Source organism: Arachis duranensis, chromosome 3 (genome assembly GCF_000817695.3).
Source record: "Arachis duranensis cultivar V14167 chromosome 3, aradu.V14167.gnm2.J7QH, whole genome shotgun sequence".
Classification (NCBI taxonomy): Eukaryota; Viridiplantae; Streptophyta; class Magnoliopsida; order Fabales; family Fabaceae; genus Arachis; species Arachis duranensis.
In genome coordinates this window covers 123,465,049-123,480,484 of record NC_029774.3, presented here as the reverse complement: position 1 = coordinate 123,480,484, position 15,436 = coordinate 123,465,049, and the positions used below count along the sequence as shown (strand labels likewise).

At 33.0% G+C, this 15,436-nt stretch overlaps 2 protein-coding genes across 2 annotated transcripts; one reads left to right on the top strand and one right to left on the bottom strand.

Moving 5' to 3' along the window:
- Positions 1–4,087: 4,087 nt before the first annotated feature.
- Positions 4,088–4,393, top strand: LOC107480915 (uncharacterized). The gene has a single exon (XM_016101113.1). It carries the CDS (start codon positions 4,088–4,090, stop codon positions 4,391–4,393), a length of 306 nt encoding a protein of 101 aa, XP_015956599.1.
- A 5,485-nt stretch (positions 4,394–9,878) lies between these two features.
- On the bottom strand, positions 9,879–12,234 carry LOC107481001 (trans-cinnamate:CoA ligase, peroxisomal). The gene is made up of 2 exons (XM_016101201.3): positions 11,965–12,234; positions 9,879–11,537 (listed from the first exon to the last, which is right to left on the bottom strand). Exons 1-2 carry the CDS (start codon positions 12,160–12,162, stop codon positions 9,966–9,968), a joined length of 1,770 nt encoding a protein of 589 aa, XP_015956687.1. The 5' UTR covers positions 12,163–12,234; the 3' UTR covers positions 9,879–9,965.
- Positions 12,235–15,436: the final 3,202 nt, after the last annotated feature.

The following is a 15,436-nucleotide window of genomic DNA, read 5'->3' as shown; positions in this document are numbered from 1 at the left end:
TTTGTTGTTGATCCTCTGTGACTTCCTCATAGTCAGAGAGTATAGGTTTTATAAGTACTTGTTTGGATTTGTTTGCATGCCTCTGATTGTTATTTGGTATATGAGTTACATAGAAAATGAAATTGGCTGAAAATTAGATTGCACATTTGATGACTTACTGTTGATGTTGACATGATCATTTCTGGAAAGTGCTAAGATCACAACTAACAAGTGCATGTGATCACAGTCCCTCTATAGTCTATATTCTATACTCTATTATACACTTTATTTTTACTGTTTATGTGGCCCTTGTGTCATGACAAGTTGAGATGCTTATTGTGGATTATACACATTTTACGGTTTATCTGATAGTTAGGCTGACTATAACTTAGCATAATTTAGTTATATAGATCAGATTATACCTTTTTTATAGGTTAATTATGTTATTATAAACTTGTATCATTTTAGAATTTTTAATTAATTGACTCTTATTGCGTTAAAATTATGCTGCTGCCCAATTTATTTTATATTTGGTGTTTTAACAAATTGTTTAGCAAATTAAAATGAACTTTAAATCTATAATCATCAACTAAATTTTTTAAATAATTGTGTAAAATATTAGCAATGATAGAAGAGAAAGAGTGGAAGTCATAAGATAATGTAAAAGGAGATAAAAAAAAATGTGTAAAGTGAATGTTGATTTATATAGTAAACGACTAAACGTGAATATAAGTGAGAATAAAAAGAGAGAATGAATTCGTTTTTACTAACAAATTTATATCTATTAAAAAAAAATAGCATTACTATTAAAGGTATAGAATAATTTACGTAAAAATAAAAAGTAAAAAGAAATTAAAAAAATAAGGCTAAATACTATCTAAGAAGATTAAAAAATAACATGATGATAAAAAATTATAAAATAATAATTTTATTAAATATTTATGTGATAATATTAAAAATTATTTAATGTGTCAAGTGTTTATTATTGTTGTCATTTTTTTTCATAGATTATAAATAAATTGATAGATAGATAAATAAATATTCGTAAAATGAAATTTATTCTCCAAATAGGATATGTAATATTAAAATTTAGACTATTGATATGAATTATTTTTTTTGTACGGTTAGATAATTTAACATGTAAAATTATAAGATTAATGCTAGATTAATTATATAGATATTATTCTCTATAATAGTATAAATATATGTCTAAGATAGATACTTTTTTCTATATTATTGACTAATTATTATAGATAACATCATAATTTTATATAAAATATAAAAACTTATATGTTATTCATTTACTAGAACATTATTTTATATTTTTTTAATATATTATATAATAGATAAATAAATAGATAGATAGATAGATATGCTAAGTGGTTATGATATATATGAACCTTGTGAATGTAGTTCCTTTAACAAGTTTGCTCAGAAGTTTTTTTTATTCTCATTTTTCCAGCTTTATCAACTGTAATTATCACAAGGACCTGCCTAAAATATCATATATACATACATATATAAGAGTGCTCAAAGGCTGGTCTCCTCTTATTTGGCTTCAACCTTGAAGACATCATCATATCTTTACAAGGACATTATTCCACCAACCAGAATCAAGGCACATGTTCCTAAACCATTGTCATGTTAGATAATGGTGCTTCTGGAATGTGGGGATGAAGCCAGGAAGATATTTTGTTCATTTTTTGGGTGTGTTTGGACCTTGGAAGATTCCCATTTCTAAGATAATGGAAAGGAGGGTTAATACTTAATAGTATATATATATAGACAAACAAGAATTACTCCAAAATCATCATTTATTAACTTTACCCAGCTCTTTCTTTTATATCACAGTATCACACACTTTCTTCACCTGGCTTCAATTTTCTTGTCCTGTCACTATTTGCAGTTTTTTGAAGAAATTATTTATTTTTTAATTTCTTTTCAAACATCACGAGTTATTAATTTGTTACTGCATATGCAAGACGAGATTCGAATTCTCGATACTTGCATAACCAAAGTGAGTTGACCACTTGACCAATTCAAGTTGAGTCCGTATCCAAATATATATCTTCTATAATATAGCCGAATTGATCGGTTTTTATTTTGATCATTATTGTACAGCACTCTTACGATCTTATCAGAAAAGATTTGGGCCCAGCATACAAGGCAGCCAGTGATGAAGAATTTGCATTATCTAACATCTTTGAACCGACCAAAAAAAACATCTTTGAAAGTATGGCCTAATCTATGTGTTTGTAACCTTGTGGTTTAATGTTTTCTAAAATTGTATAATTTTTTATTAATTAAGAAAATAGGTTTAATGTGAGCTTGATTAATAATCTATGTTAAATATTTTTTAAAAGTTACATATACTTGAATGTAGCTATAATTAAGTTTGTATTAGTTCGTTTTTTAGTAACCAAGTTGAAGTTAAAAAAAAAAAAACAAAAAAACAAAAAAGTATGGCCTAATAACTTATACCGTACAATTATATGAAAGAAAAAGAGGCAGGATTAATCATTTCCACTTCTGTCTAACTTTAATTTGAAGTTTGAACCACATATGATTTATATGAACCCCATGTTCGTAATACGATTTTAAAAGCAAATAGCTTTGTCTTTAAATGAACCAGCTTTCTGGCATGTGGCATGAAGCATGTCTCTTTACTTAAAAAACAAGTTTGATTTCCATGGCATTAGACAATTTTGGTTGGTTTAATTTAATCAATATCACCTAACCTTTATTATTTGATGAACTTAAGAGCAATATTATATGCAGAACAATATTATATACATTGAATTGTAGATAAAACTTTACACACATTAATGTCTGTATATATCACTTTCCATATATGTTTATCTCAAAATTAATGTTCAGTCACATCTCATTAAGATAGTGTTTAATATTTTCTTTCATGTCTGGGTTTAAAGAATAATTGAAACAATTTGCCTGCGAATGCCGTAAAATGACACTATATTTGGTGCATATCCTAACTCTGTTAGGTTCCTACTGCCAAGTTTGAATTGCTGACAAGTAATGGAGTACAAAGAAACAAAGTGAAATGACAAAGTGTTATTCTCTATTCTATTGTTGTCTTGTTAGTAAGTTTTGCCGATGAAATAGAATAACGTTTCATTCCATTATTTGGATAATTTCAAAAATGAAAAAGATAATTATTATGAAAAGTACAATATTAAAATATTAGAGGTTAATTTGCATATTTTCTAGGTCAAGGAATAAGGTATACATATTCTATAGTTTAATTAAGAAGCAGTGTGCAATTTTCTCAAATCACTCGATATCCACAAGGGTGACTTAAATTACATAAGAGAATCTTAAATATATGTTGTTGTAAATTCAAAATCTTACAAAATGACTCAAAGTAGGATTTATATAACATTCAAAGTATAATATATATACAATGAAACTAAAGCTTAACAAATGCAATCAAACCATATATAGAAATATAGAATATGATCACCACTTTAGACTATGCACAAATATAACTATATTATTGTCTTTGTTGAGATATCGAATGTATAGTAAGTGGAAAGGCCATTAAATGAGAAGGAAAAGTATATGAACTAACTTTTAATTAATCAAGAATGGAATAATTTAATTAATTATAATTATATTAATAATTAATTTTAATTTTTTAATTTAAAATTTAAAAAATTTAAAATTGATCAAATAAATCTAATTAAAATCTATAAAAAAATTTTTCTTTTTTCTTACATTAACTTATCCACCTCCAACAATCACACACATAGACCTCTCTCTCTTACCGTCAGGCCCTCTCCGCCTCTGTCCTCACTCAAGACTCTGCAATTTCTCAGACTGGAAGTGACGCAATAATGCCACGTGAAGAGACTGCCACTGCAGCGTCGACGCGGTCAATTCCCATCGTCGGAACTATGTGAACGCGCGGCCTTCCATGGCAAACATCGCCACCGCGACCCACTCCTCTTCTGGCACTGCTCTGAGCAAGAACTGCTCCAGACGCTCAATCCAAGTCATCTCATCCTCACCGCGAAAAATCGGAGTTCCAGTTTTCTCCACTGCTCCAGCGCGGTTCTACTCCCCTGCGAGCCACTAGCGGTTTATAATCATGGGGTTTAATCTGTGGGTTTTTGGACTTGTTCTTAAAGGATGTGTAATGAATTTGCCAATGGCCAATGAAAATCATATGCTAGGAGCAGTTACTTGTGGCACTAAAGAGACTGATTTTCGCGCAAAAGCATTAGCCAATTTACAATTCAGTTGGATCCTTTTCATAATTCTGATATTTGCACAAATTGTTTGCTTGAAATTAGCTAGAAGATACATCATTGCAGATAGGTTGGAATATGAAAGACTTCATAATAAAGGCACTGACTCCTCCATGGCGAGTGAAGGTTTCAAGCGGCCGAAATAATCTACCATAGTTTCAAGTGAATGAAGATTTGAGATCATGAAATTCAATATAATATATCCAACGCTATGTTGGATTTTGATTGTAAGAATTCTTTTGTTTTTGAAAGTAAAATCTCAACACAATATTGTAGAGTAAACAGTACTAGATAAACACTACACCCTACTTAACTACATAAAAACACTACAAACAAAGATAAGTCCCCACGTCATCTTCGGTATTGCCATCAACAACAAAGGGGATTAACACCTGTCCACTCATTAACGCTAGTCATGGTCATGTGGATGACCTCATCAACACCTTTGCTTTTATTCTGGAAGATTCTCATGTTCCTTTCCAACCAAATATTCCACACGATGGCACAAAAGTAGCTTAGCCGCTGCTTTCGATCCTCCGGACTCCTCGGTTCCTCTGTCCAACTTAGAAAATGCTATTTCATGGATCCCGGATAAGACCATTGATGGCGAAGCCCTGCTATCCAAGCACTCCATACCTGCTAAGCAAAAGCACAGCCTAGAAACAGGTGATGTACAGATTCCGTTTCGTTATTACATAAAACACAAACACTATTATCCGTGCTGACAATCCCAAACCGGCTTAGCCTCTCCTTTGTATTCACCCTGCCGATCACAACAAACCAAACGAACCGCTCAACTCTTGGTGGAACCAATCCTTTCCAAATTGTCTTCGTGAAGCTGTAACTGGTCACCTCCTCTGGAAGCATTTCTTCCTGTAGCACCTGCACAAATGAGTTAGTTGAAAAAACACATTGCCTATCATATTTTCATACCACTCTATCCTGGCCTCTCGGTTATGTACTAGTTTCACAGGTCTTAACGCCTCATGTAGTTCCAACTCCAAGTGGAAAAGCTCTCGCCTCCATTGGAAGTTCCAAATCCACTTTAGCCCATCCCGAAATTCGCAATCCCCAATAACAGATCCACATTGGTTTGAAACAGAGAAAAGCCTTAGAAACTTATCCTTCAGAGATCCACAAAGTAACTAGACGTCCTCCTAAAACCGTGTCCGTCACCCATAACCAATCTCCATACTCAAGCCTGTAACCATCTTATCCCTTATACATTGATCCGAGATTTGTACCTGACAAATATCCTTCCATGGACCTCCTCTAGTAGGTAGCACTTGAGCTGACAGGAGCTCATTTGGATTCAGACTATTACACGAGCAGACAACCTTCTTCCACAAAGGGCACTCTTCCTTTGCGAACTGCCACCACCACTTGAACAATAGTGCTGTGTTACGGATCATAGCATTTCCCACTCCCAACCCTCCTAATTTCTTAGGATCCTGCACCAGTTCCCATCTTACTAATGCTATACCATTTTTACCATCCTCCTTGCTCCACAGGAATCTCCTTTGCAATGAGATCAGTTTCTCCACAACAGCCTTAGGCATTTTGAACAAGCTCAAATAATATACTGGCAGACTATTTAAGACTAATTTAATGAGTATTACCTTCACAGCTTTGTTCGGCACCTTAGCTTTTCAGAGGCTGAGTTTTTCCTCCACTTTGTCTAGTATAGGCTTCCAGGTATTCACCAACCTCGGATTTGCTCCTAAAGAGATCCCAAGGTACAACCCAGCAAGTTGCACATACGTTGTACCCACTGCTCTTCACAATTAATTGGAATCAAACTAGACTTGTCAAAATTAATCCTGAACCCTGACATCAACTCAAAACATCGCAAAAGTCGCTTGTAGTTCTTGATAATCTCCTCTACAGGTGGACAGAATAGGATAGTATCATCAGCAAAATGCAAGTGTGACAGTTCTATACTATCTCTTCCAACCAACAGCAGTAAGATACGTCCATTCCTGATTGCCTCTCCAATCATTCGATGTAGCACATCAACAACCAGAACAAATAAGAAGAGAGAAAGCGGGTCACCTTGCCTCAAACCTCTTTCCATCTTAAATGGCTTAGATGACGACCCATTTATCAGCAGTGATATAGATGCAGTTTTCACACACTCCATAACTCACACTCTCCATTTATGCCCAAAACCCATCTTTTGTAATACAGTGTCCACAAAACTCCATTTGACTCTATCGTATGCTTTCTGAAAATCTAGCTTTATTATTGCTGCCTCTTTTTTCTTCAATTTCATCCAGTTTACTGTTTCACACGCAATAAGTGCCCCATCATGTATTTTCCTTTCCTTAACAAATGCACTCTGAGTCTCCTTTATTAAGCCCGGCATCACTGCCCTCATCCTCCTAACTAGCACCTTCGAGATAACCTTGTAAACACATCCCACCATACTAATAGGTCGTAGATCTTTGATCTCCTTCGCACCTACAAACTTTGGTGTAAGAATTCTAAAACTGTCTAGTGAATATCAAGGTAATAATCTCCAATAAATGTCAGAAGCTTGCTATCTCTAGATCCTGTTGATTGTTTTATGAATGCCTTTAAAATCGGTCTCTGCCTTACACTTGGTTCAACTTCAGGAATTGTTTACAGAGTGGTGAAGCACGAATTGTTCTCGAACAATTACAAAAATATAAAAAAATATTCATTTAATATGAAAAAAACATCCTAATACTTAACAAAAGAAATATCCAGTTATATTTTGCCAAAAATAATTAGATATCTATAAAATTTAAAAAAAATTATGAAATTCTTAAAAAATAGAGATATTCACATTTGTAATACAAAAAAAATTGAAAAATATATAAAAACATCTATTTAGTATAAAAAATAAACATTCTGATACTTAGCAGAAGAAACATTCATGTATATTAACTTATTTTTATTAAAATGAGTTTCGAGGTTCAACCTATTAAAAAATTAACAGAAATTTGTTGAACCCCTCTTGATTTTTTACCGGAATTGAAATGAAAATTATATATATACATGACAACTTATATAAATGGGTTGTTTTGTACTTTTGAATTAAGATGTGAAATCCCAGTTTAGGTCGTCATCTCCATGAGACAAGCTCTTAAGTGCATTCAATTTGATTTATCATTATTTCTTCTTTAAGATTTTTCTTTGTTTTTTGACCACGCACCGTTGGATGAATACCTTCAGTGTAGTGTTTTTGAGAAATCCCCACCTTTTATTATGCCGTTCTGCTTTTGGACATCTTTGTATTTCATTTTTTAATAATTAATGAAATATAACCTATTATCTTTGGAAAAAAAAAGAATTAAGATGTGTTTCACCTTCGATAGTGATTTCTTATTTAATTTACTAGTTGAGACCTCTTTAGTCTTTATCAATTGTGTTTTCAACAAGTTAGGAAAGTTGATGATGTAAGTACAACTCTTAGCATTATTGAATATTCAGAAATTAAAAGGATTTTTTTTCATCAAAAAATAGAGAGATTTAAATCTGTAATTTTTTAAATAAATATAAAAAAATTATGTTATTTAAATTATGATCGATTGGTAATTAAAAGAATTTTTACTAAAGAGAAAAAAATTATGTTATACTGTACATTTAAAGTAATAAATATTATAATATCATAATAAGAAACGAGGTCCACATAAATCCTCATGGACTTATAAAAGAAACTAATTCGTACACTCATGAAAAAAAATCTCACCAACAAACACAGGTCAAAAAAGTTTAACTATGACTTGATGCAAAACTAAAAATATATAATTTTGTTTCTGAAAATGAAAAGAGATCAGCATATAGGTATGACTGTATAAGGTCCCCCGTGGCATGAATTGTTTATTTAGTCTGCTTTTGGAAGAAAGATTGAAATTGAGAGATAAAAATTAAGAGATTGAAATTGAATAAAATTAAATAAAAATATTTTTAAATAAAATTATTATAAAAGTTTTAATTTTCATTTCTAAGAATTTTAGTCTCTGTGTTATAACTTTTTAAAGGTATTGAAGAGTTTAAAATTTTGTGTCTTAAAATTAAAATTTTAGTTCTAATTTTTAATTACTCATCCGTTACTAATAAATCGGCCTAAACACAAATTAACAAACTTGGAATCGGAAACCACCAAATCCAACAATCTTTTCGAAAATGTCTCCAACCGAACCACTAAGATACACCGGTTGCAAAAAGACTCCAAATAACAAGCAAAAGATACGAATAACCGTCTCAAATTAAAAAACAACTCAATATATACGAGTGACTCATTAAATCACGATTCATTCCATATTTTTTCTAAAAAAACTCACATTATTTTCTTATTTGAGCGTTAGAATATTTTTGCAGATGTCTATTACTACTATCCTTAGAGTAGCCCACTACTGTCGTTCTTAGAGTAAACTGACATATTATCCTTTTTGTCCAAAAAAAAAATAAACTCAAACACTAGAAAAACGAGCTATATCTTAACATCAATTATTTACACAAAAATAATTACTAAATACAATACTCAATCTCAATTTCTCAATCTCAGGTTTAATCTCAAAAAACAAATACAAACTTAGTGCTCATAAAATTATACGAGATAAGAAGCATACTTTACAAAATAAAAATAGTGATACATATACTCCCCAAGAGCAATGTGCCTTAGCTTATATAATGTTAAACGGTCATTTTCTTGTTTTGAACCTTAAATTGAGTTTGTTTCTAAGTTTGAGATAGAAATATAAAAATATAAAATATATTTAACAAATAAAATATGAATATAGATATTATATTTTAAAATATTAAATTAGTATTTTATATTTTTTACAAAAAAAATATAATAAACCTAATAAAAAATATAACATATTTTTATTTTTTTATTATTTTTATTAATTTTTTATTGTTATATTCTTTATCATTATATTTTTTTTCTTAAATTTTGTGTGAAAAAAATAGAATAAATTAACATTTTATAATTTATTTTATCTTATATGTAACAAGTTGCCAAATAGATCACAAAAATAGTGTTTTTGTATCTTTAGTTTTTTGTCATATTCTTATTGTCCTGCCTTGTTTTGATATCAGAGCCAAAGGCAACCTTACTCACCAGCAGTGTTTCTTCGGCTAAAAAATTTTGATATGGTAGTAAAATGGGTGTTATATTTTAACATGGTGATTTTTTATGTTTTTCAATACTATGGGAGTACACAAATCGGTGGATCCGATTTGTGTTGAAAAAATTTTAAAAAGTTGGAGTACACAAATCGGACAGTCCGAATACAGAAATTGGACGGCCTCTTAAAAATTGGACGGTCCGATTTGTACTCCGTACATTAAATCATCTCACATTTTAGAAAAATACCACATTAGATCACATTTTAGAAAAACACCATTGTTAATCCAATATTAAAAATAAAAAAATGTGTTTCTTCTTCCTAAAGAGTAATGTTGGGTGTAAATCTAAAAAAAAGAATCTCCAGTGGTCAAATAAAATCACATCTACGGCAATTACAACCAAGAGAAAAGGATAGAAGCTAAGAGAGTTGGAAGAAAACGAAGATGGCAAAGAAGTTATTTCTAATTTGTCATTCAGCTACACAACAGGATGTGGGTAGTTGGAGAGAAACTTGAGAAAAACAAAACATCTGAAATTCTTAAAAAACATTATAATACATGCAAAATGGCCCAATATTTCTCGGTTATACATACAGTAACTCTTAAAATTTCCCAAATTCAAAGACGAGAAACAGCTAAAACCTGCTCAATGTTATTATTATTATTATTGTTGTTATTGACCTGACTCGTTGACTTCTTGGGCTTGTTCTGCTGCTGCTCATTCTCCGGCGGCACCACAAACTGTTTGGCCATGGCCCTCAACTGAACCTTCTGAAACTTGCCGGTGGCCGTCTTGGGCAACTCGTCCAAGAACTTAACCACCTTAGGAACCATAAAATGCGGCAAATTCTTCCTACAGTAAGCAATTACCTCAGCCTGAGTGACATGATCTTTTTTCCCAGAAGGATTCTTCTTGAGTGAAACAAAGGCACAAGGACTCTCACCCCACCTCGGGTGCGGCATTGCCACCACCGCAGCCTCCAGCACCCTCGGGTGTCCGTACAGAACCTTCTCAACTTCCACACTGCTTATATTCTCGCCTCCCGAGATAATCACATCCTTTGACCTATCCTTGATTTCCAAGTAGCCATCAGGGTGAATTACACCCACATCTCCGGTTCTGAACCAACCATTCTCGAAAGCTTTTGAGGTTGCTTTAGCGTCCTTAAAGTATCCCATCATTATGCCACTTCCCCTAAGCATAATCTCCCCCATTCTTTTCCCGTCACGCGGCACGCTCTCCATTGTTTCTAGATTCTTGACGTCCACGTCAGCCATTGTGACCACGCTGACGCCCTGTCTTGCCTTTAGCTCCGCCTGCTGTTGTACTGGAAGCTGGTTCCATCTTTTCTGCCACTCGCACACTAAAGCGGGCCCTGTCGCCTCCGTCAGGCCGTAGGCATGTGTCACATGGAACCCAAGGGACTCCACTTTTTCAAGAAGGGAAGCCGGCGGGGGCGCGCCGCCGGTTAATATCTCCACCTTGGACTTGAAGTGGAGGCGCTCGCTGGGCTTGGCCTCGAGGAGGATGTTAAAGACAATTGGAGCGCAACACATGTGTGTGACGTTGTGGAGAACAATGTTTGTGTATATGTCAGATGCCACAGTGTTTCTAAGACAAACATTAGTTCCCCCACGTGCTGCCACTCCCCATGTGAAGGTCCACCCATTACAATGGAACATAGGCAGAGTCCAGAGGTAAACTGGCTCACTACCCATTTCCCAACCCAGAATCAAACTCAGGGTGCTCAGATACGCACCCCTGTGGCTGTACACAACTCCTTTGGGCTCTGAGGTTGTTCCCGATGTGTAATTCAACGAGATTGGAGACCATTCATCATGGATTTCATCCACCACAAAGTTTGGATCGCCTTGCCGAACCATTTGCTCGTATTCCAGCTCGCCCAGGCGGATCCCCGTGGGGGAATTTATGTCGTCTATGACGATGACTAGAGGAAGACATGCGTATTGTGTTGGTTCGGTTTGTCCTACGAGTAATCTCAGGGCGTCCCGCGCCTTGGGGACAAGCTCGTAGTCCACGAAGAAGACTTTGGCTTCCGAGTGCTTGAGAATGGCGGCTATGTTCTTGGCGTCAAGACGAGTGTTGATGGTGTTGAGCACTGCTCCCGCCATGGGAACTGCGAAATGCATCTCGTACATTGCTGGGATGTTAGGTGCCAGCACTGAGACCTGTATGTTCAATTAGTATGTGAATTACATTGAAAATTGAATGTATCTAGAAGCAAGCAATGTGTTACTTGATTATAATGATTGCTCATTAATTATTTAATAGGAAGTTAGAAGTAGTACTCCCTTAGTACTCCCTTGCTTTAGTTAGCCATATATATAATTGCTATTAGTATTCTCCGCGCTCACCGCACCATGTGAAAATTTGGTGTGTGAGTGGAGAAAAACACATAACCAGAGAAACTGAGATGAAAGTAAGTGATAAACTTGCATTAATGAAGAATCACACTCATTACAATCCTAATAGCAATTATATATATGGCTAACTAAAACAAGGGAGTACTAAGGGAGTACTACTTCTAACTTCCTATTAAATAATTAATGAGCAATCATTATAATCAAGTAACACAATGCAAGTTGTGAGACTTACGACGTCCTTGTTAGCGATATTGAGGGCACGCAGGGAGGAAGCGAGGCGGCGGCAGCGGTGGTAGGTTTGTGACCATGTGAAACGGGTTCCTTCATGGATGATGGAGGGTCTGTTGGCATAGCATGCAGCTGCCCTCGTCAAGAAAGTTAGAGGGGTCAGTGCGGTGAAGTTTGCTTCGCATTTTGGAAGAGTATCCATTATATTTTTAGCTAATTGGATAACAGAATGAAAAAGAAGAGGAGAAGTGTGTTCTGTTCTGTTTTGTTCTGTTATGTTATGTTCTCTTTGCAATTGGAGGGAGATTCAAGCTTTATAAATAGGGAGAGGGGGAGTGGAATATGATATTAGTGGGGATGTGTTTGTTAAAGACCGGGACTGTGGGACCCATTTGGGTTAGTAAGTAAGAACTAAGAAGATGCACTGAAGTTTAGTTTAGTCTTCATTCAAAACTATTTAGAATTTACGTCTACGGAAGTTGCTTTGATGCTGCCGCTACTAACTATTATCACTCTATGCCTCTTTGAACACATTCATCACTATTCAACTTGACTACCATTTTTCTAAGTTTATGGCAATCAATTTTTATTCTAGTCTAGTCTAATCTTTATCATTTAAATTTGGAGAAAGAAATTACTCATTGTTATTGGTTAAGTTTTTATCAACAACCAAAGCTATTTGAAAGGTTAAGAAATACATTAAGACAGACTTCTAAAACAAAAATGAAGCATGATGCCCTTATTCCTTCAAATACAATTCATGTTCATGTGTTGTAATATTAAAATGTGAGTTTTTACATTGCATCGGCCCATTTTCACATAAAAATGATTCTATATTTTATTATTTTTCAAGGAGATAAACTTAAAAAAAAAATCCCTGCGTATTATTTGTCATGGGGCAATCATATTGTGTAAAGGAGTAACTCTTTAGATAGCAATATATATAATTAAATAAAAATATAAAAATTATATTTTATTAATATTATTTTTAAAAAATTCAGATTAAGTTAATTTAGAATCATTTTTTCTGTCACCAACCCTTTTTAATAATAAAAATGCTTCTGAAGTTATATTCATTTAATATATGTTTTTCGTATTTTAATTATTATTAACAATACTTAATTAGTCTAGTCAGTCTATATATATAATGCTAAAATATATTTTAGGTTTAATGACCCATGTTAGTAGTAATCATATGAAAAATTTAAATAGTTAAAGTTTTTAGTATATTTATTAAAAAGTTTAACATTTTTTACTAATAATAACCTTAACGAATGACTTAAAAATATTATTAATAAAATCTTTTTTCCTGAAATAAAAATTTGTCCAAAGAAGGTCGACTATTGACTATTGGAATAGGCATTAAGTGCAAATGGCCTTGTCTGTTTTAATCCCAGAAGCAAGAACTTGCCATAGTCAACAACTCAACATGCCTAAATTCTGAAGTGGTTCAATAAATGGTTTATCATCAACACAAAATTAAATGCCATTGGAACTAGGAAAAGGAGGTATGGCATTCTGTTCTGGAATTAATAATTCATTTTTTAAATTAATTAAGTTCCGTCATAAATAATTATTGGATTTTGTTATCATGTGTCCAAGGAGTCAAGGACATAAGTTATATATACCATAAAAAATATTTTAATGTTATTTATTGTAAATAATATTAAAATATTTTTTTATAGCAGGGATGTTAGTATATTACACATCTATGTAACCATATAATTAAGTTGACCTAACACAAAAGAAATCCAGTATTATTAAATGAAATGTGAAATACACGCGCTTAACACACACGAAATTACTCTTACCCAACGTTTCTTATCTTCTTCTTCTCTTCTTTCCCACGCTTCTTCTTCTTCTCCCGCGCTTCTTCTTCTTACGCTCGTTTACGCACGGAGCGTCTTCCTCTTTGTCTTCTTCTTCGTGTTCCTCCTTCTCCGCCTTTTTCGCGTTCCTTCTTCTTCACGTATTTTCTCTTTATCGTCATTCTTTTATTGTTGTTGCTGCTATATTTTTTGTCTTTTCCTCATTCTCTCTGGTGAAGAAGCAGTAGAAGGTGAGGAAGAAGAATTTTGAATAGTGCAGAATAAACCGAACATAGTACTCATAGTGAACTGAATACAATACTCATGGTGAAACAATTGTATAGTACTGAGTGAACGAAGCATAATCCATTATATAAAATCAAATTCAAACAGCTTTCTACAGAATAAACCGAACACAGTAATCATGGTAAACCAAACACAATACTCATGGTGAACCGAACACAATACTCATAGTGAAACAATTGTATAATACTAAGTGAACGAAACATAATCCATTATATAAAATCAAATTCAAACAACTTTCTGCAGAATGAACCGAATATAGTACTCATGGTGAAACAATTGTATAGTACTGAGTAAACGAAACATAATCCATTATATAAAATCAAATTCAAATAACTCTACCTGCAATTTACATATTATCAATTCAATTCAATTTAGTACACCTCCGTCCATTTAATTCAATTCAAATTAGCAATTGTATTCCATTCAATTCGATTCAAAATTGAATAATCCAAACATTGTCAGTTTGATTCGTTTCAGAAGAGTAATCCAAATCGCTCTCCATTCAACTGATTTGAAGTTGAGTTATTTATTGTTTCGATTGAGAACTGCAGATTGAAGAAGAAAACGAAGAAGAATAAGAAGAAGATAAATACAACGTAACCATATCAAAATAAGAAAACGAGAAGATGAACGCGACCAGAGGAGAACAACGAAGGCAATGCAGATCAATAAGGAAGAACACGAGCAGAGAAAAAGAAGGAGGAGGAGGTTTACGTTGCAGTAGAAGGTTTACGATTAAACAAAGCTTTAGGTTGCAGCACGTTATATGTAGCGCGTATATGACAAACAAGTGAGGGGTGGAAGATGCGCGTGTAGAAAAAATTACTTGGTTAACAATCATATAAAAAATACATAATGCAAAACTTTTTTCTTTTTATAATATGCATAATTTTAATGTTGTTTATTGCAAATAACATTAAAATATTTTTTTATGGTATGGATAATCTATTTTCTTAGGATATAGGATAGTAAAATCCATAAATTTATTTTTAAAAAATTAGATACATTAATTATTTTAGCTAATAATAATTCTACTCTTTTCATTAACTCAAGAGTCCGATCCAAGGCAACAAAAGTAATTTGCGCTAACTTCTACATTACTGTCAGAAGAAAAAAAAAAAAGAAAAAAGAAGAAAAACTCACTGTCGAGTGTCGTTGTTATTGCATTTAAATAGATAAGTATAAGAAGATTTGGTTAACATCGTGAGTCATGCAACCAATAGAGTAATTTCTAGGACTGTTCAAGTTACATATATACGGACGGATCTAAAAGGGATGAATAGTGGTCTTGGTATCTATTCTAAAATTTTAAGAAATTATATTTATATATAATATATGTGTTTAAAAAAATAAAAAATATTG

Excerpts from the sequence above, each read along its gene's own strand:
- LOC107481001 (XM_016101201.3), bottom strand. The coding sequence starts at position 12,162 with ATGGATACTCTTCCAAAATGCGAAGCAAACTTCACCGCACTGACCCCT. Across the intron at positions 11,538-11,964 it reads ATATCGCTAACAAGGACGTC|GTCTCAGTGCTGGCACCTAA; the intron begins GTAAGTCTCACA and ends TTGAACATACAG.
- LOC107480915 (XM_016101113.1), top strand. The coding sequence starts at position 4,088 with ATGGGGTTTAATCTGTGGGTTTTTGGACTTGTTCTTAAAGGATGTGTA.